The sequence below is a fragment of the Helianthus annuus genome, chromosome 3 (genome assembly GCF_002127325.2).
Source record: "Helianthus annuus cultivar XRQ/B chromosome 3, HanXRQr2.0-SUNRISE, whole genome shotgun sequence".
In the NCBI taxonomy this organism is placed as follows: domain Eukaryota; kingdom Viridiplantae; phylum Streptophyta; class Magnoliopsida; order Asterales; family Asteraceae; genus Helianthus; species Helianthus annuus.
In genome coordinates, this window is record NC_035435.2 from 167,735,195 (window position 1) to 167,757,175 (window position 21,981).

The window sequence follows — 21,981 nt, forward strand, 5'->3', positions numbered from 1 at the left end:
CATCCCCTTACTAATGATTGGTTTCGAATTACTAATGATTGGTTTCGAACAGAGCCGAACTTACTAATGATCTGTTGACGGTTATTTTATTTTATTATATTTTATTATTTTTTTTTTTTTGAAAAGTATACTTCATGATCTGTTGACGGTTATGAACCATGAATTCGGAACCAGGCTCAAACAAAAATTGGCATAACCCCAACTTTTGTGCTTCTTTCGCAGTTTTAGTGTAGAAAGAGGATGCCCAAAGTTAACAACTCACATGAAAACATCATATTCCAATGAGTTCTTTATGTGTTGCAGCTCGGGAAAGCAAGGCATGGTTCAATCTCACATCAAAACCCGACCAGGATTTGATTGCAGTATTAACAACAAAAGCCAAAAGTAATATTTACAACATGGGTTTCAAATCATATAGGAATAATATTATGATCATATACAATCAATCGAATTCAAAACCAAAATCGAGGAAAACTTTTGGTAATCCAACCCATCAAAAAATGTCTTAGCCAGCGATTTTTCACCGTTTTGATCTTCAAAATATCATTATCTTTCATGTTTCCTCTCAAGATCACTTTGCTATTTCTAACATCCACCGTGTACTCTTTTAGTCCTGCAATTCAAGAAAAAGTAGGATTTTGGATCAACTCAGCTCGTAACAAGTAACAGCACCTGTTCTTACTAAGGTTTTCTAAAAATAGGGGTGTAAATTTCTAACATAACACAAAAACTTTCACGGGTATGGGTTTAGTCTAAGCGGGCTCCTATTATGGTTGAACCTGCGAATATGTTTAGCTAAGTGGGTAGGGTTCAGGACAACCTTACAGGTTTTCGGTACACTGAAAGATTAACAATCTTGCAAATCAAAAGCAATATAAGAGTATAACATATAGATTTTCGAACGAGTATAGGTTTTACAAGCTCCTCACCTTTGATTCTGGTCATAATCTTGTGAAATCTTTCTCGACAACAGGCACATCCTAGGTTCGCGTTGATCACAATTACTTGAGACTAATCACAATTAACAAAGAATCACATTAGACCAGTTTTCTAGTAGAAACAAATAAATTCCAACTATCAAAAACAAAAACAACCAATAGCTCAAGGCGGGCAAGTCGAGAACTTACAGATGGAACCGCTAGATGTGCCACATATAAGAGAGACCGGTTACTTACTTTCTCCATGACCTCGAAATTTTTATGGTTTCGGGTTCCTTCTGGTGTGCTACATAAGACTCAAATATGTTACTGCACCACAAATACACATGAATATGTGTCATACTTAAACCATTGAATTAAAAAACTTAATAAAAGATGTAATCCATTGATGAAAAAGCCAGCAATATGATTCCTGATTATACACTATAATAATACATTTTATATATTATTAAGACCAAGCATGCTGCATTTGGTATAGTGGGTAATGGATGATCTTATATTAAACAATTTCGAATCTTATTGTTGATAACACCATCACCAACCTTTTTATTTTAATGTCTAGATGATGCAATTTGGGCCCAATAGTAGGTTGTTTTTATGGGTCATGATAATGACATAACAAATTAACAGGCATAGTTGGTTGCTTTCATTCTATAAGCCCAATAATTGAGCTATTCATCGCATCTAAAAATGTGTGTTCCTTCTCATTGTATAAGCCTATTATTCTAATGGCCCATTACACAATTCACCCAACCTTGACGTACATGTAACTTTTATTATAGAGTAAACTTCCGTTTTGCTCCCTGTGGTTTGGTCACTTTAACGGTTTTGCTCCAAACCTTTAAAAATAGCCATTTTACTCCCTGATCTATGAAGCTTATCTCTATTTCACTCCCCGCCCCTAACGCCATCCAATTCAACTGTTAAATCCTAGTCACATGCCCCTCACATGAGGGGCATTTTAGTCTTTTCCTATGTATATACATACCACACATTTACTCTATAACAAATTCAATACCTCTCTCTCTCTCTACAAGAGCTCCCTATCTCTTCTACACCATCGAACACCGCCCGTCACCCACCACCCCAGTGCCACCACCTGCCTCCACCACCACGACTCTATCTCTCTCTAACAACCTGTCAACACCATTTTATCCCTCTGTTGATTTCTCAATTTTGATCTGAATTCCAGCAAACACTTTAACCATTTTGAGAATTATTAAATTGATGAACAAGATCTAAGGTTTCAGCTTTTGCATAAAAAACCCAACAAACCTTTGTTTTTTTAGCACTTATACCTCTCCCTCAACCATTTTCATCCACCATCTTAGATTTGCTTTGTGAGGTAACACAGAGACAACTAAAGAAAAGGATTTCACCTTTGTTAGGCGATTTTGAGTGGCTTCGGGCTGAACACCACATCGCTCCACCGTTTCGAACACATGAAACCATTGTGGCAGTCAGTTTCATCTTTCTGAACGAACAGTGTCGACGAATTTAAGTGGATCTGGGCAGAACCTCGCATTGTTTCACATCAGTCCACCGATTTGAACACAGGAAACCGTTGTGGAAGTCGCTCCACATCAGTTGATTTTGACCGGATCTGGTTTGAAACCCAAATCTCTTCATATCCATCTTCCGATTTGAACACATGAACCCATTGATTCTTGCTCCAACTTTGATTTTTGGTTATTTTACTCGCAATATACCAATTTACCCCATAAATTCAGTTTCTAAAATATGTGATTGTAGTTGAACCACGTTTGTGTTGGCTGGTTGTTAGTGTTGATGGATGGTGGTCGCGACTGTTAGTGCTAGTGACAGTAGGTGGTGGTGGTTGTTGGTGGTGAGAAATTAGGGTTTCTAAAAGGCAACAAGATATCAGTTCTTAAGAGGGAGGATGGGAAAAGACAAATTTGCCCCTCATGTGAGGGGCACGTGACTGTGTTTTAACGTTGGAAATGGATGGCGTTAGGGGCGGGGAGTGAAATAGAGATAAGCTTCATAGATCAGGGAGTAAAATGGCTATTTTTAAAGGTTTGGGGCAAAACCGTTAAAGTTACCAAACCACAGGGAGCAAAACGGAAGTTTACTCTTTATTATATTATGAAAAGTTTTTCTAGTAAATATTAACGTACTGATCTAATAGTCCATTGTCTAATACTTCAATATTCATTTTGAATAGTTAAGTCAAAATGCCTACTGAAATGTGAATTGTCAATCGATACTCAAGTCTCAACCAGGCATTTGATTTAGAAGTACCGATCGAACCAAACCCCTTATTGGCCATATGTTATTCGATTTCTCCATTGCCACTCGCCAAGACGCCAATTCTCTAGGGTTTTGCTTCAATCGATTAATTCGATTTCGAACTTTAGATAGAACAAGGATCTGTTTTAATTAGTCGATGAATCATCTTCCCGCTAAATTGATCTCGAGAGAACCAGTTGAGTGTTTTTTATTCTTTGTTATTTGTTACATTTATACTTGTTATGTGTTAAAATTTATATGTGTTCTAATTGGATGAAAATACTTGTTATGTGTTAAATTTATACGCGAGTTCTAATTGGATGAAAACCGCATTTTACTCTAAAAAATAACACTCCCATCGTTACTCTCCTTTCTTTGTTCTACGACGCTCGATCTTTGCTCGAAAAATGCTCGCAACAAAAGACGCTCGTTCAAATTTGGCAAGGTTGAAAAAAACACTCGGTTCGGTTCGATTCAGTTCGGTCTGTAAACGAACCGAGCACAATCAAAGGTCTGATCGGTTTGGTTCGACTAGTAAACAACCCTAATGCTTATACAAATTCAAAAACATCTAACATAGTAATAGTAATAAAAATAAAAATTAATACTCCATTCTACACAAAAGTGATAAAATCAATAAAAAAAAAATTAATGCACAAGTGATCAGTTTTTTTGTTTTTTTCCTAAATATTAAATAAACTTAAAAATAAAAGAATCCAATATTAGATCATACCTTTTCTGAAATAGCTAATACTATAAAATATTAACATATTTTCATTTTCATCATGATTTCATCATTATATTTGGTTTTATTCCTTTGGATAATTAGAGAAAAAAACGTCATGTAAACCCGACAATCGAATCAAGAAAAGCAAACGTTTTGTGGAGACAAATCGTGGACCGCGTTGGTATTTAAAATCCATTTTTTAAGAAATGCAAGTCATAGGTTCAAAAATTGCACTAATGGTCCCATACTTCTTATTACGTAACAATTTGGTCCTCATCGATAATCTTAGGTTCAACAAGTCCACTATCACTTCCAACACTTTTCTACAACCCGAATTTTTGCAAACGTTTAAAACATGAACGCAACTTTTTTTTTTATTTTTATTTTCATTTTTGGTATCTCGCCCTACACGAAGATAAACCCACCATAAAGGTATTTTTGGACCTTGGTCGCTACGAAGAAGACGAGTTTGACTAAGATGGCCAAGCTAGATTTATAGTGGATGTGAACTCGATCATTAATCTGCCGGCCGGCCACCCCTATACCATGCACTTGGGAGACACCATACCTTTCCTTACCCCATTGGTTTGGGATCAAGTTGTACCTACAATCTACCGTGCTCTCTCCTCCACAAATACCGGCCGGCCACCCTTCCTCTATAGCGGCCATAGCAACGACCGGTTAAATAGCCCTCTATGTCTCTATGACTACCCAAAATCCATCACGAGTCAGACACATTAACGCGCACCCTGTAAGATTAAGTATATAATTATAAGTTTTTAATAATATAGCCATTATAATCATATATGTTATGTAGATCAATATATAATTATACCTTACAATATATTATAGTTGGTAATTGTTAATGGACTGATTTACCCTTATTAACTAATAAGGTTTCCCTTTAGGTGTATTTAAGGAGATGACTAGAGAGGGTTTTAGGTTAGACTCTCATAATAACATCACACATAATCGACCTCATCTCTTTCCATATTACGAGTTCTTCAACCCTAAAAAGCTTGGAACTACCATCAATCATATACATCCTAAACGGGAACCAGTTCAAGTTGACTATCATGTCTACATCGATGTCTACATCAATCTATGGAATATCTACTGACCTAAATGTTGTAACATAGATTATTTACATGTTTTCCATTACATATTAACAGAACTGATCAACACGCATCACCCGCCCATGGCATGTGTTTTTCTTTGACTTTAATATGTAACATACACTATGGTTTTTGTTTTAAATATATACGTAATATTAGGTTTAGTATGATAAAACCTTGGTTTGTGTTAAATGTATTTGATTGTAAACAATTTTGTGTTTTTTTTAACAGATATAATAAAATAAAGATTTGGTTCTGATCAGTTGAAAAGAAAATTAAGAAGGAAGAGAAGAAATGTAAACAACATTTTGCCCTTCACGTGGAACAAACGTGAGGACCGTTAGCGGTTGTTGGGTGAAAAAAAATTGTGAAAAAAACTATAGTTGCTCCAATTATTACAATTCAGGCAAAATTTGTACTACTTCCGTCACTGATATTTTTGAAACATGTCAGTTCCGTTAAAAAAAAATGAGTTAATTGCAGTGGTGGACCCAGGAATTTTTCCATGGGGGTGCGGAACATTTTTAAAAATTTTAGGACCCTAGGTATATAAGTAAAAAAATCGATTCGTATCGGGTCGGGTCATGTAAAATAAACGAACATCAAACTAAATTTATATAATCATCAAAAATATGTCAAACCTTGTTACAAACATAATTAAAACGTCGACGCCCTACGGGTTTTCATTTTTTGTAATCTATCCAAAATATCATCTAAAACTAATTTCTTAAGCAATTCTTTCTTTATATAACATAAGTTCATCGCTCCATAACATAATGTTTCAATTTTAGCTTTCAACTATTCAAGCCCTAGAAATCATAATGTAAGTTGTAATCACCCTAATAATATATAAACAACATAATCACCCTAAAAATATATAAACAACATAATTACCCTAAAAATCATCTAAACAACCATAAACAAACACAAACTCCCGATCCGAGTCACCTCCTTCCAACTAATCAAAACCCTTCATTTTAATCTCCACCAATCAGAATAAAGCACAAGAATCCACTATTTCTCATTCAAAAAACTCAACTTCCACGTATATATATAACCATGCATTATTTACCTGATTAGCCTTTTCGCAATCTGAAACCCTAGTTCCCAAATCCATCTATTCTCACCTTTTCCAGTAAGATTATTATGCATTTTCTTCTTTAATCGTTCATCAACAGTTCAAAATTGGTTGATTTTGTTCTGACTGTGTTTTTCTTTTGAAATTTATTAAGATTTGTTACTTTGATTCGCAATGGCTCGTACGAAGTAGACCGCTTGTAAGTCCACCGGTGGAAAGGGTCAAAGGAAGCAACTCGCTAGCAAGGTATTTGATTCTTTCAACGTTTTGTACAGTTTTCGTTTTGATTTTGTTACAAAACTGTTCATCGTTTATGATTGTTTTTTTTTTGTGACAATTTGTTTAGGCTGCTAGGAAATCTGCTCCAACAACCGGAGGAGTGAAGAAGCCTCATCGTTATCGTTCTGGAACTGTCGCACTACGGTGAATTGGCCAAACATGCTGTTTCCGAGGGTACTAAGGCTGTTACCAAGTTTACTAGCGCTTAGAGGAGATTGGTTTGTTGGGTTAGGTTTTGTTTGGTTTATGTAACTGGATTTTGGTAATTTAATGTAAAGCTAGTTAATGTTCATTTATTAGTTTGAGGTGCCTTGAAGTTGGACTGGAAGAAGACAACAAGTAGAGAAATATGCTATGACCGGAAGATTGAAGAAAGTTTCACTAGTACAAAATAACTTTTTTGGTGCTGTATTTTATGCTTTATTTTATGTTGTACCATAGAGCACCAATAAATATACCACCAAATAATAGGTTTGTTGGTGCTGTTCAATAACACCACCATTAAATCTCCAAACACACCACCAAAAAATCAATGATGAAACACAAGTCCCACCACCATTAAATCTTCAAACACACCACCAAAAAAAACAAGTCACACCACCAAAAAAAAAAAAAAACATACCACCAAAAAATTAATATAGAACTAACACGTGTCAAATAATAACAAATCTACATAGCACCAAAAAACAAATCTCCATAGCACCAAAAAATAAGACGAGAAAAAAATATAAATTTTTAATATTTTTACAAAATTCCAGAATTTTTAGTAATATTTACCAATATAATTCCAATTACACACAAATGCACATGCTATGCTCACAACAAAAGTTAACTAGTATTAAACAACCCAACAACCCGTTCAAGTATACGGAATTACAAAAGTATGAAACACAAACTATTGCTTACAAGATCAAAACATCTTTTTAATAAATCCTGACATTAAATCTACCACTAAATTCTCAATTTGAGATTCTTCAAAATACCCTTCTTCATTCCAAAGCTAAAAAACAAATAAATACAAATGTTAGATTTCAAACATATATAATTTAATGCAATAAACAAAGTTTATGAATATTTACGAAAACTCACTCGGTTAACCAAATCATGTTGTATAGAGTCGATAAACTCTTTCATATGTTTGATTACCATATACCCACATTCCCAACCGCCTTTCTGTTGTTTGCACTGCATCATATTCACAATGAATTACTTTTTACTTTGACTAGACATTTTAAACAAATAAAGTATTCACATACCTGTGCCATGTGCCAGTTAAAATTAATCCCAAAAGCATCTTCAATGATCTTGACGAGCTTGTATTTTTTATGGGTCTTCCCTTCTTTTATAGAATCAACAATATATCCGAATTTGAAGTCCGGGCAAACAATTATTAGCGACCAATGTTTACTACAAAAATAAAAATTATAGAACATATTAAGTACGTATTGTATGCGTATGTGTATGTATGGTGAGGAATTTATATTACCGAGCTAAGTATGGTGCAAGGTAGAACACTTTTTTAGAATGAAGCTCACGTATTTCTTTTACGTGTTTTTTGACGTCTTCAAAAAGTGTTCTACACCGTGATCCAGTGACTTTGTTTGGATTGAAAAAAGCACACCTAGAATTGGGCGACTCAAAGAAATGCCTAAAAAATGTGACAAAGTTAGTAAATTCAATTCTATCTAAACATGTTATGGTAACATATAATAACAATAATAACAACTTACATGGCAACCCAATGTAATATTGTGACATCAAGCCAACCCTCCAAGAGCATGTTTAACAAATCGGAATACAATATGTTCTCATAAATCGGCTGGGGATACATCCCGTCAGGTGAATCGACCCGAATGTAATGGTTCTTACCAATGCCAATTTGTAATTGATCAACTAATTCTTGAATTCGTGGAGGCTTAAGCTTTATCCTTTCCAAGGCCAGACATACATCAGGATCACTAAATGCAGGCTCGGGCTTGGGTTCAGGCTCGAATTCGGGAGCCGGCTCCGGCTCGGGGAGGGGATTAGGATTTATCTCAAGATTGAAATCATGCAACTCAAATGAATTTTGTGAAGCAGTTTGTAGGTTGTTCACATTCATTAACTAAAACAATTATAAAAAAACATTAGTACTCAAGTATATACACACACACATATATATATTGGATTCTTATAGAAATAAGTCTTTAATTAGTTACCAAACTCATATAACTGCCTTGAGGTTGCATCACATATCCCGGAGGTTGGATTTGTAGAAATGGATCGACTTCAATCTAAAATAACAAAAAAAGGTGTTATAAAATGCACAAATAAATCTAAATTAATATAAACTACCTGTGGCCGATAATCTGTCGTGGTGTCATTGTCTTGTGTTTGCGATGAGGAACTTTTATGACAAGGTGATTCCTGATTCGATGCCATTCTCGAGGTATTTGATTTGCTTGGTGCGTCTCCATTCAGAAGCTGCAATTTAACCATAAATATTAAAAGTAAATATTGATATGCTAAAATATAATGTAAATTATAAAACAAAAATATACCTTTACATGTTGTCTAGGCCACTGAACATAACTATGAAGCATATCTCCCATGGATACGAAAACTTCAGTGCGTGTTTCATCCGGGACACGCAATCCCGAATATTCATCAACAACAGAATGAACCTGAATTTTGATACAACTCCCATTCATAATCATATTTGGAGGAGTTGGCCATGCCATACCTTTAGCCACCGTCACTTCCTCGCGAGCGTGATAGGGAGATAGCAACTCACATTTGGTCGGGTTCTGCAAAACCATAATTAATTTTTTTAATATATATAAATATATAACATTTTATTGAACAAACTATAATTATATATTACCTGGATAGGTGGATAGTCGATAAACGGTCCACCAGGACTCGCGTCCACCCGTGGTGATGGGACTCTATCATGGATCACATCGACACCCGAGTCATTCTTTCCCTGTTTTCTACCGGTTTTCTTCTTCTTCTTCTTCTGAAGCTTTGTTGCACCTATAAACTCAATATTGAAACTAAATCAATTTCTAGGTATATATATACACACACAAACTATATCAATTTATAAATTATAAATGTGTGTGTGTATATATATAGGCATTACCTTTTTTGGATTCTTCAATTGCATTCGGTGGAAGTTCATACGAGTTTGTTAATGTGTTCTTTTTTGCTCGACCCGATAAAAATTTTTTAGTGAAAGGATTTTTTACGCCTTGAAGGGATTTGTTGGTTGCTTCAAGTGAAGACCATATTTCGTCAGCTTTATCTTCAAAACCTGCCCATCCAGTTCGTCCTAGGTGGGTCGGGCATGTGTTTTTGGCTGCACATTTTTTTGCTCGTTTACTTCTTTTCTGAGCTTTCTCGGTACTCCTTCTTTTAAGAAAGTTTTTCCATTGCTCAGAATCTAGATATGTATGTGTGACAGTAGGATCCTTACCTTCATTTTGATATTTATTAAAAATCCTACTTTTGAAATTTGTTCGAATGCTGATAGCTTTCTCCCTCATAACTTTTCTAACTTCTTCCGACTCATATTTTTCATCAGTAATATTCCATAGTAACTAGAGTGTACAAAACAACAAGTTAAACAAAATAATTAATTAGCAAGTATCTCATATTTTTCATAATCTACAAAAAAAAAAAATTAATAATAATACCTTTGCTTCCAACCATAGCTCATCAAACCAATTTACATGAAGTTCCTTCGTCTCAAGATCTAATGGCAATCTTTTTTTAACCCATAATCCAAACCATGATATAAACTTTCCTTTCATACGACCAACCGGCACATGTTCCTTACCAAAATTAATGTTATAGTCACTCGCATCTAACTTCGTTGAAAAAGAAGCACAACCGCGTTTACCTCTTCCTCTTTTTGACATATCTAGTTTAGCATTAAACAAGAACATATAACATACTTATAGTTAATCAACTAAAACGATCAAATTTATATACTAGTAACCAAATACTACACTAATAATACACATACACAAACACATATACATACTTATCAAGTATCTATTAGTTTAACCCAATACAATCCCCTTAAAAATATAAAGCATATAAGTATGGTAAACACTTTAAAACATATATACCTATTTATCAAGTACCTATTTACTTGTCTCACAACTACACAAAATTTATATTCATATAATGTATATGAGATGTGTTGTCTGCAAAAGTTAATGCCCATATACACACATATTTATTATATACACACATAAATGCATATATAAACACATGGATACCTAGGTAAACACGTGTAAAAACTTTAACATATAAAAAATCATAATCCAACAAACCACACTTGAATATACTGCAATATTTAACACAAAAGACAATCCAACATATGGGACCACTTGCACTTTTATATATCGAACAAAGTTCAAATCCATATAAATTTATCAAAAGGGTAGACTATTGAGAAAAAACTCAAGCAATCGAAAATCAATGAGGAATCATACCTAGTGGCGGCGAACGAGCAAATAGGGCTGGCGTGAGAACGAGCGGTGGCTGGTGTTGAAGCAGCGTGTACGTCTGAGAATTTGGGCGGGTTGTGAGAAAGGGTTTGGCGGCAGGAAGGAAATTAAACTGGTGAAAATTTTGGGGATAATTCAGAGGTTTTGAACGTGGGGTGGAGTGGGGTAATGCTTTTCTTTCGGTGCCGTTCAATATCTTTGGTGGTGTGGCACCAATTTTATTATTTAATTAATCTTAAACTCTTTCATGTATTTTGGATTTCAATTGGAGTCTTTTTATGAAGCTCGAGGAGCATATACCAAATGGGTATGATCCCGAATAATTGAATAAACATATGGGCTATCATCGGAGTGTTTGGTTTAAATTAATGTTTTTTTGGTGCCCTATAATTTTTTTTGGTGGTGTAGTGTGTATTTGACCTCACAATTAATATATATTAACATTAATTAACATAGGGGGTGTGAATTTCTAACACGACCCGAAAGGAACCTAACACGAAATTCGCGTGTTTAGGTTTAGTCTAAAAGGATTCGGGTCAGTTTCAGGTTGAACCCGCGAACCCGATCGGGTTGACGGGTTGACCCGTAACCCATTTTATAACTTTAAAAGGAGAGATTGACATAAAATTTTATATTTAAAAAGCAATTTTATTATAACATTTGTGTTTTTTTGATAAAATTTTAATATTAATATATTAATTTGGCAAAAAAAAATTTAAAAATTTGAAATTTGGGTTGTACGGTCATGTTCAAGTCAACCCGCTAATAGTCGGGTCGTGTTCAGGTTCATATATATGACAAGATTTTCGGGCTCGGGTTGAACTCGCCAACCGACCCATTTAGCACCCCTAAATTAATATGTTCTTATAACAGTATCATATCAAATAAAAAAAATAAATACATTTGTACAAGACTATCTAGAACAGCGATCGGAGACAACTTGCCGCAGCGAGCGCAGCCATAGCGCATCAGACAGTAGGCAATTGAATCTTATATATATTCTGTTTCATCCATTTTTGGGGAATAAATAGGTAGGGTTGATTTTACTATTAATAGTTTGTTCATGATATTCAGTAAGTTTTGATCTTGTGTGTTTGAACGTTGACAGCTTAATGGCCAGATGCCAGTAAATATTCCACCCCCTTTTATATGATTATATCCCTCATATGGTAAATACATGTCTTGTTGTTTGATGTAATAGGGGTGATGTGGCGCTGCAACGTCCATATACGCTGCATCGAGCGCAGCCGCAACGTGCAGCGAGCGCAGCCACAACATGGGCTCCGTGTATTATTTAACAGTTTCGTATTGTTATTTCAGTGTCTTTTGACCCGTTGGATCCTTTCGGGAACATAACAATCAAATGGGATGTCATATCTTGGACACCAGATGGTTATGTGGTGAGCGCAGCCGGAGTGAGCGCCGTCGGAGCGAGCGCCTCGGCAGCTGTATTAAATGAAGTAATGCATCATTTCATTTGGGCTGTATTAATTGAACTCATAAAAATGTGAAACCAAAATATATAATACATCCTTTCATTTGAGCTGTATTAAATGAAAATCAAATCCATTTAAACTAAAAAAGCAAAAATAGTCGATGATATAATCAAAACACTAATTTAGGTTGTCTGTCGATGATAGTAACGAACTTTTAACACAAATAATCAAACACGCCTTAATCAACATATATCCCATCGGTGTGGTCAGTTCGTAAGTATGGGGTGCCATTAATGTTATCGTAGTTACCCGGTTCGATACCGACAGAAAATGGTGGTAGATCATCAAAATGGTCATATTCTTCCTCGTCAACGACGTTATCAACCCCAAGAATCCGTCGTTTACCTTGTAATACGATGTGGTGTGTTGGTTTGCTCGGGTCATTGACATAGAACACTTGTGTAACATGTCTAGCAAGAACGAATGGCTCAGATGCATAGCCATTACTTGTAAGGTCAACAAGTGTAAAACCATATTTATCAACTCTAACACTTGTACGGTTATTCACCCACTTACATTTGAACACAGGAATAATGAAATCATAGTAGTCCAATTCCCAAATTTCTTGTATAACACCGTAATAAGAATTGTTGGCGATTTGTCTCATTATATTATGATCTACTCTATCGAATTCGGTGGCTGATGCTATTATTGTAACTCCACTATTCTGCATTGTACTTTTTAGATCTTGATCTTTGGTGTAGAACGTATAACCGTTAATGTCATACCCTTGGTAAGATTTAACTATAAAGTTTGGGCCTTGTGCTAACCTTTTCACCGTTTTATCAATATCAGCTCCCATTACCTTACTTTTCATCCACCTCGAAAACTCTTTGTTATGCTTCGTTACATACCACATTTGTTCCTTACCCGGGTATGTAGACCGTAATGTGTTCAAGTGTTCATCAACATATGGAGAAAGACACGTCATGTGTTTTAGGACCACTAAATGTGCTAGTTGTAAACTATCATGATTTGGCTTGTATGTTTTCATACCAACTACTCCTTTACCATCAAGTCGACCCGAATGACGACTTTTAGGGACACCAACACTTTCGGCACCTTCCAAATAACCTGTGAAAAAAAAAACAAAATATTGTATTGTAAGTTATACATAATAACACTAATATGTATATAAAATATTGGAATATATTATACTTGTTGTAGTACAATTACCTTGGCAGAACTCAGTCACCTCTTCACAAGTATATCCTTCGACAATACTACCCTCAGGTCGATTTGTGTTTCTTACATAACCTTTTAAGAAACCCATATATCTTTCAAAAGGGTACATGTACCGTAGGAATACAGGACCACAAGCCTTAATCTCTTGTACGATATGACATATTAGGTGAACCATTATATCAAAAAATGACGGTGGAAAGTACATCTCTAGTTCACAAAGGGTAACGATAATGTCCTTTTGCCATTCATCCAAAGTTTCTGAATCAATAACCTTTGAGTTGATGTTGTTAAAAAACAAACAAAGCTTTGTGATTGTATGTCGGATGTTATCTGGTAACAGTCCACGAATAGCGATGGGAATCATATGTGTCATCAAAACATGACAATCATGAGACTTCATTCCAAGCAATTTACGGTCTTTCATCGACACCAACCTTTTAATGTTTGCCGAGTAATTTGATGGAACCTTGATATCATGTAAACATTTACAAAACTTTTCTTTTTCTGCCTTTGACATAGTATAACAAGCAGGTGGCAGATATAAACGGTTGTCTCTTTCAACGGGGGCAAGCTCCTTACGTATTCCCATTTTCTCCATGTCTCTACGAACATTAAGCCCATCTTTAGTTTTTCCATGAATGTCTAACAATAAGCCCAACAAACTATCACATACATTTTTTTCAATATGCATAACATCTAGACAATGTCTAACATCTAAATGCTTCCAGTAAGGTAAATCCCAAAAAATTGACTTTTTTTTCCAGATCGCTTTTGTATCAATTGCTCTTTTATCGGCTTTTCTGATAATGGCTCTTTTACCGGCTTTTCTGATAATGGCTCTTTTACCGGCTTTTTTATCAATGGCTCTTTTGTTAACACGAGTTCTTTTTCCCAACACAGTAGTTAATTTTTCGACTCGTGAAAATGCATCAAATCGTTTCCTCACCGATCCGAGCTCGGTGCTTCCGTTAAATTCAGTCGTTTTTTTCCGAAAAATGTGACCAGCCGGAAGGAATCTTCGATGTCCCATGTATACCGTCTTTTTGCAATTTTTTAACCATATTGAACTTGTCTCCTCTTCACAAACAGGGCAAGCTTTCTTACCCTTTGTACTGTATCCTGACAAATTACCGTATGCTGGAAAATCACTTATAGTGCAAAAAATCATGGCCCGCAACTGAAAACGTTCTTTCATATAAGCATCATACACATCGACACCTGAACTCCATAAAGTTTTTAAGTCGTCAATCAAAGGAGACAAATACACATCAATATCATTGCCGGGTTGTGTTGGACCCTGAATTAACAATGACATCATAATGTACTTTCGTTTCATGCATAACCACGGTGGAAGGTTGTAGATGCATAAAAGAACCGGCCACGTACTATGGCAACTGCTCCTGTTCCCAAAAGGATTGATCCCGTCTGAACTAAGCCCAAACCGTATATTTCTAATCTCTTTTCCAAATTCTGGATACATGTCATCAATGTTCGTCCACTGTGGGGAATCTGCCACATGTCTTTGTTTTCCATCAATTACACGCTCATCTGAATGCCAACGTAATAATTTTGCTTCTTTTTCGTTTGAAAATAATCTTTTGAGTCTCGGTATAATGGGGAGATACCACAACATTTTAGCCGGTGGTCCATTTTTTGTCACATCATTGTCATATTCATCTTCATCTGATTCTTTTTTACGTTTATACCTTGATGCATGGCAGATAAGACATTCATGTAGATCCTCAAACTCCTTTCTATACAACATACAATCATTTGGACAAGCATGTATTCTTTCAACCTCCAATCCCATTGGACACATCAATTTTTTCGCTTGGTATGTCGAAATTGGTAACTCATTGCCTTCCGGAAGCATGTCATGCAAAAGCACTAATAGATTTGTGAAACTTTTATCACTCCATCCGTTTTTCGACTTTACGTTAAACAACTTCAACACAGCATCAAGCTTATTAAATTTTTTACAACCGGCATATAATGGTTTTTCTGCTTCTTCAAATAGGTGTTGTAAATTTTCTTGCTCATCATCACTAATATTAGTCTCCATATCATGTAACATTTCATTTAAATTGTTATCGGGTTCATTTGAATTTGAATGGTCATTATCGGCATCAAGGTCTGTATCGTTGTTCTCTCTGTTATCATTAATGTGTGAGTTGATCGACGACGTGCTATGATCAAGTAGTGACTCTCCATGCATTGACCAACAAGTGTATTTAGGCATAAAACCATTTTTCACCAAATGAAACTCTATGTCTGTGATATCATTAAAGCTCATAAAATTATTACAAACTTGACAAGGACAATAAATCATCCTGCTTCCTCTATTCACCCGATTAGCTTCGGCAGCCTTAAGAAAACTTTTAACACCCTCCATATATATTGATGAAGCACGCGAAATTTCGTACATCCAATAAGCACGTGACATCTAAAAATTAAAATAAACAAACAAATGATGTAAACTTATGAGATATTAAGTACCAATATGGTTTTTAGTGAATGAATGGCTTGTTATTGTCAAGTACGATCTAATATGGCTCATTACAACATGATATATCCCTTTATTACCTAATGTTACATAACAAAAACACATATTGTAAAATATTTGGCTATTCCCGCCCTTAATATTTTTCCCTCCACCTATTTTAACTCCCTCCCTAGAATTATAGATTCACATATCTCGTTTCATGATAACCGAGCCCTAATCTTCGCAGGTGTTAAATCAACGATCGGTCTTCGTCTTCGAACCCTAGCCCACCAGGTAACTCATCGATTTCACAAGCCATCGTTCCAATTTCACTATAGTTTCTTTCTATGTAGTTCGTTTTGCTGATGGTTGTTTGTGATTTCGATTTGATTTGCTGATGGTTGAAGCAGCCATCTTCGGTTCATCATCGTCGGACGTCGGTTTATCGGTTCATTATCATCCCTACTCGCCTTTCTTTTTTCATTGGTTCATCTTCTTTGATTTGCTGGTGAGTTACTCATTTTCAGATTTAGTTTAGTTACTAATTTCCTATGCTCATGAATTTTTTTGTATTAATTGTAAAAAATAAAAACAGATTTAGGGTTTCGATGTGCCATTTTACTGTATCTATTTGTGAACGGGTTTGGGAAATGGGTTGTGCCGGGTTGTGTAACTTATTAATTAAACATGGTCATGTTCATGTTTGGGTTAACGACATGTTTAATTTAACTGCCGTGTGTGTGATTCGTATCCGTGTCATCTTTGCTTGCAGAGGTGAATGCATTGGGGACCTCTACTTTTAGTTAATTTAGTAGTAAATTGATGTCAGATGTTGATTTATATTCCATAAATCATTAATTAATTTATGCTGATTTTGAAAGTATTATGTTTTGACTCAAAAAACCAGTAAATGAGATTATGAGAGAGATGGGTTTTAAACTTGATTCTTTTGTATAATCGGTCAATTAATCAGTAGGCGATCAACAGTGCTCTAAGCAAGTTCTAACAGGCCAAAAAGCAGGTAGTCTAGCGATTCCGGTCAAATTTAGGCAAGATTTTTGACCAAAACAGTAAATGAGATTATGAGAGAGATGGGTCGAAACGGGTTCGGGTCAAAACGGGTCAATTAAAAAAAGGGTTGTTTTGGTTCGGGTCGGAGCGGGTTTCGGGTCCGGTCGGGCTGATAATTTACTCTGTTTTTGAGATTTTTTGCTGTATGATTAACTGTTAACAATTAAATTTTATACATATATTTTATAGTTATACTCAGTCGGTGAATACAAACACTATCTGTCAGTTGAATCATTAGGAACTACATCGTATTCACATTCAGTAGTGAATAAATTGGTTTCTAAATATATATATTTGGTTCCATCACTATGTACTTATGTAGTACATATGTAGAGGAATTATGACGTGAAGAAGTGCTAGGTTTTGTAAATTGTGTGTTCAGAGCTTTGGTTTGACTTTATTTAAATTCAATTCCATATGAAATATAGTATTTTAGTTGAACAGAATATGAACCACACTAGCAAGATGGAATTTCAAGTGACCCATTGTGACCCAATTAGTTAAAATATCTTTTACCCAAACCAACCCATATAATTTTAAAAGTAACCCAAACTAACCCACTTGAAAGGTTTTGGGTCAAGATTGCCCCCTCTAAGTCCTTGTTATATCTTGTCCATGATATTGCTGGTTAGTTATTCAAGTCTTACAAATGGTACTGCACTGCTCATGATACTCAACATCCATGCAGGTACTATTTTCAAGTTTTGGTTTATTTATCTTATTATATCTTCTACAACCTGAGATCTATCTTTCTGCTCAAAGATCCAATGTGCTTGTCAAGAACAAAGTCCATACCTCTGAATCTGAGTGGTCTTCTCATCTGGAATTTGACATCTCTAATTTTGGATTATCGTAAGTTACACATCAATTAAAATGAGCCGATGATAGCATACTTGGATCTCCCCAACTAAAATTGATTATTTAAATTATTTTAGATATGGAAACCAAGATAATGTTGGAGCCAACTGTGAGAACCTATGTGAAGTTGTGGACTGGGCTCAAGTATTAGTAGGTTTACACCAAACAAGTATTTTCATTTTGTTGCTTTGTTTTAGGGATTTTATCTATTATGAACCATCCAAGCCCGAGCTCGTTCAAGTTATGAAAGCTCGAGCTCGGCTCTATTTGAGCTTTGTTTTTAAAGCTCTAGCTCGGCTGGTAGGGAAGTTTTCAAGATCGAGCGCGGCTCGGGCTTAGCTCGTTTATTACTAATTAGTTAAGTTATATTAATTATAATTATTAACCAGTCGGTGCGTTCGAAATGATGAATTGAGCTCGTATAGGCATTTTTATGTTTCTATGCAACAAGATGGTATTTGTAACAAGTGTTTTGGGCTTGTTTAGGCTTGCGAGCTGGCTCGAGCTCAATAAGCGAAGCTCGGGTTCAGGCTCCTTTACTAAATGAGGTTATTTATAGGCTTGGGCTCGGGCTTGTCGTAGCTCGGCTCATTTCGAGTCGAGCTCGCGAGTAGCTCCGCTCATTCACACCCCTAGTTAAATGAGCCGAGCTCGCGAGTAGCTCGGCTCATTTGCACCTATGGTTATGTTGACTTGTTTTTTCTGTTTATTTCTTTGTAGATTTGGCGATAAACGAGAGTTGCTACACAGAGATATCGACGACTTACTCGTGATCATAATGCCGATTCTTTCTATATCTGTATTCGAAGTTGGACCTAAATCTCGTACATGTTAATGTCGTTGAATTTATAAAAATTTGTATTGTGCTACTCCCTATTGAATAAAAGTACTGGATTGGTGTATTGAGTTGAAGATACTGGATTGTGGTTTATTAATTGCAGGTTTTAGCAAAATTGTTTTTTAGATGGAAATCATTAAAAACGTCCCATATTTATCTTTTCAAAAACATTTAGGAACTGCCCCTAAAACCACTAATAATTTTAATCATATTATTTCAATACCGCTGCTTAAGATGTTATCTATTTCTAATGGGTTTGTTTATTAGCAATGCTTTTCTAAACGCTTCAAAAGCAACACTATTTTTTGAGGCGCTATTTTTTGAAGCGTTCTATAAACGCTTCTAAAAACCAAATACACAGCTGCTAAAAACAGGTTTTGTACTAGTGTGTAAACCAACCCTTTAAGATGGTGGATCCTAACACACTTTTTGAGTATTCTATCCCATATGTATACATCTTAATGGGTTGACTATCTAAAAATATGGGTAGCATTTCCCCTTAACTCTCCAAGTATGCGTATACTCATGACATATCATACATACAAATATACACATATACATACACAAATATTATTCATACATAACACGTACATACATAATCATATAATACATAAAGAAATCATAATAAAGGTAATAAAAATTAAATTTCTTACCTTAAAGTGATGATTGAATGAGATTTAAAAAAACTTGAATAATTCCACCTTTAGCTACAAATAACAATTTATATTCAATTAAAACATAAAAAATGAAATATGAAATTAAAACATATTACAAATATGATACCTTTAATTAGAATGACTTATTTTAATTTGATGGTATTATAGATTGAAGAAGAATGAAGGCTTATAGGTTATGAGATTAGAATGAGAAAAAAATAAGTTGCAGAGGAAGAAGAGAAAAAGAAGTTAGATATAATTTTGAGAAAAAGAAGTTAGATATAATTTTGAATTAGAGAAAAAGAAGTTACATATAGATTTTGAATTTTATCCTTTAACGTTAAAGATAATTATTTTGGTGTTTTAGTGCTATTTAAAAGTTAAGCCTCAAAAAATCAATTTGTTACGCCTAAAAAATCAATTTTATTGTGTATTTTGGTGCTATTAGCAACCTTAGCCTCAAATAATTAATTTTTTGGTGGTGTATAATTTGTAAGCCTCAAATAATTAATTTTTTGGTGGTGTATAACTTGTAAGCACTTAATAGTGGTGTGTAATCTATTTTTAAGTGGTGTATTTTGTTATTTGGTGCTTTCTATTATAAAATAGCACCAAAAACATGAAATTTACACCACCAAAAAAGTGGTTTTGTACTAGTGTTTGTTTATACACGTAAATGAAAGGGAGACTAGAATTGTTCAAAGATAATCTGCCACAAAATGTTCTTTAATGTTGAAATTAGGTGTATGGTTTTTGTGTAGTTTGGATTTTATTGTGTTATTTGAATAAGTAGATATTTTAATTTTATTGGTTTGTATATCAAGTCATGTTGGTTTTTTATATTTATTAAAGATTTAAGTATAATGATTGAACGAAAAATAATGAAAAAAATAATAAAATTTTAAAGTTTCTTAATATCAATTGTTAAATCCTTAGCAAAAAAAAAAAAAAAAAACCTTACAAATTTGTAGCTAAAACCTTTCAAAATCTGTAGCTATATTCGTATCAAAAACCATAAAAAATTTGAAACAAATTTTTTCAATGGATTTGCACAAACTGTAGAAAATTTATATAGTCAAACTCGTAGCAAAATTCGTAGCCAAACTCGTAGCAAGTTCGTAGTTAAATTTTGAAGCAAAAACATTGCAAATTATCATAGCCAATCCATTCGTAGCAAAACTACTTCGTAGCTAAAAATAACCATAGCTAAAAACATCCGTAGCTAAAATTTTCCGTAGCTACACGTATCCGTAGCTAAAAACAATCGTTGCTTAAAGTTTCTGTAGCTAAAAACCCATAGCAAAATTTCGTAGCAACCTTCTTCATAGCAAATTCATGGCTAAAATACCGACGACATTTTTTGTAGCTAAATTCGTCGCAAACATAATTTCCGTAGCTAAAGTTCGTAGCAAATAAATTCGCGACGGGACTTGTAGCTACGAATCAAATCCGTAGCAAATTCGTAGCAAAAAGGGTGTTTGCTATGGATTTGCTACGGATTTGGCCGTAGCAAATGCCTATTTCTGTAGTAGTGTGTTGTCGCTGGGTGATGTTGTTCGTTGGCAGTGCAGGGACGCAAGAGAGAGAGAGAGAGAGCGGGAGAGAATTTCTAAAGGTTTTGGGCTTTAATTATTTTATTATAGTTTGAAATATTGTTGGGGTTTGGTTAATGGGCTAAGACTTAGTGGGCTAACTGTTGGATCAGTTCTGTTTTGTGTATAATGGAAAACATTAAAACATACCTGTTAATGCAGTTAGTGCGTCGGAGAATCCAGCAATGGAGTTCGACATGCTTGTCATCGTGATCTGGTTCCTCCTTAGGGTGCTGACTGATGATGGGAACTTAGAGAACCGAAAAGGGTATCGGTTAGGAGAGAGAGGTTGATTGATGTTATGAGAGTAATCAAGTTGTCTAACCTTGAAACCTCTATATTAGTCTCCTTATATAAGCACCCAGGAGGAAACCCTAATTAGTTAATAAGGGTAATATGGTCCATCAACAATTACCAACTAATTATCTTAATAGGTTCTAATATATTTTGATCTCTATAATGTAAATGATTATGATGGCTATAGATTAAATATCAATCCGTAATATATTTAATCTTACATTCTCCCACTTAGCCGAGTAATCATTTACTATGAGTATTAGATAAGCCTGATCAGGAGTTAACACTCATTTTAGCCTTAAACAAGTACTATAGCAGAAAAATAGAGCCGTTGAATCATTATGCGACTCAGGACCCCCATTAATCATACTATAGCCTTAATTTAAAACCTAATCGTTATGATCAAAATACGCGTAAGCCCTTTGTTTGATTTGTAACTATATTTGTCTATATGCCATTATGCTAGCTTGACATATTCTTAGAGACATACAAAATCAAACCGATGAGGAAAAATTAACTAATACTTAGACATTCATAGTACGATATGCAATTGCGCATGGCCATTAATTAATACCCGTCTATGAGCTCTCTTAATAAGACTTATGGGTAATAGCCCTTCA

The 21,981-nt window shown here is 34.8% G+C and overlaps 2 protein-coding genes and 3 long non-coding RNA genes across 5 annotated transcripts; 1 reads left to right on the forward strand and 4 right to left on the reverse strand.

Moving 5' to 3' along the window:
• Window positions 1-323: 323 nt before the first annotated feature.
• LOC110930643 lies at window positions 324-3,364 on the reverse strand. The gene is made up of 4 exons (XR_002587951.2): window positions 2,318-3,364; window positions 1,128-1,247; window positions 930-1,011; window positions 324-613 (listed from the first exon to the last, which is right to left on the reverse strand). It is a non-coding gene; the product is annotated as an uncharacterized LOC110930643 (long non-coding RNA).
• A 2,644-nt stretch (window positions 3,365-6,008) lies between these two features.
• Window positions 6,009-6,747, forward strand: LOC110928307. Its single transcript, XR_002586282.2, has 3 exons — window positions 6,009-6,165; window positions 6,263-6,354; window positions 6,455-6,747. It is a non-coding gene; the product is annotated as an uncharacterized LOC110928307 (long non-coding RNA).
• A 459-nt stretch (window positions 6,748-7,206) lies between these two features.
• On the reverse strand, window positions 7,207-7,798 carry LOC110928308. The gene is made up of 3 exons (XR_002586283.2): window positions 7,644-7,798; window positions 7,477-7,572; window positions 7,207-7,387 (listed from the first exon to the last, which is right to left on the reverse strand). It is a non-coding gene; the product is annotated as an uncharacterized LOC110928308 (long non-coding RNA).
• Window positions 7,799-8,113: 315 nt separating this feature from the next.
• Window positions 8,114-8,725, reverse strand: LOC118490563. Its single transcript, XM_035988266.1, has 2 exons — window positions 8,586-8,725; window positions 8,114-8,491 (listed from the first exon to the last, which is right to left on the reverse strand). The coding sequence occupies exons 1-2, from the start codon at window positions 8,613-8,615 to the stop codon at window positions 8,114-8,116; spliced, it is 408 nt and encodes a 135-aa protein (XP_035844159.1). The 5' UTR covers window positions 8,616-8,725.
• Window positions 8,726-12,560: 3,835 nt separating this feature from the next.
• LOC110932528 lies at window positions 12,561-21,272 on the reverse strand. Its single transcript, XM_022175855.1, has 4 exons — window positions 21,215-21,272; window positions 16,128-16,150; window positions 13,559-16,010; window positions 12,561-13,456 (listed from the first exon to the last, which is right to left on the reverse strand). The coding sequence occupies exons 1-4, from the start codon at window positions 21,270-21,272 to the stop codon at window positions 12,561-12,563; spliced, it is 3,429 nt and encodes a 1,142-aa protein (XP_022031547.1).
• Window positions 21,273-21,981: the final 709 nt, after the last annotated feature.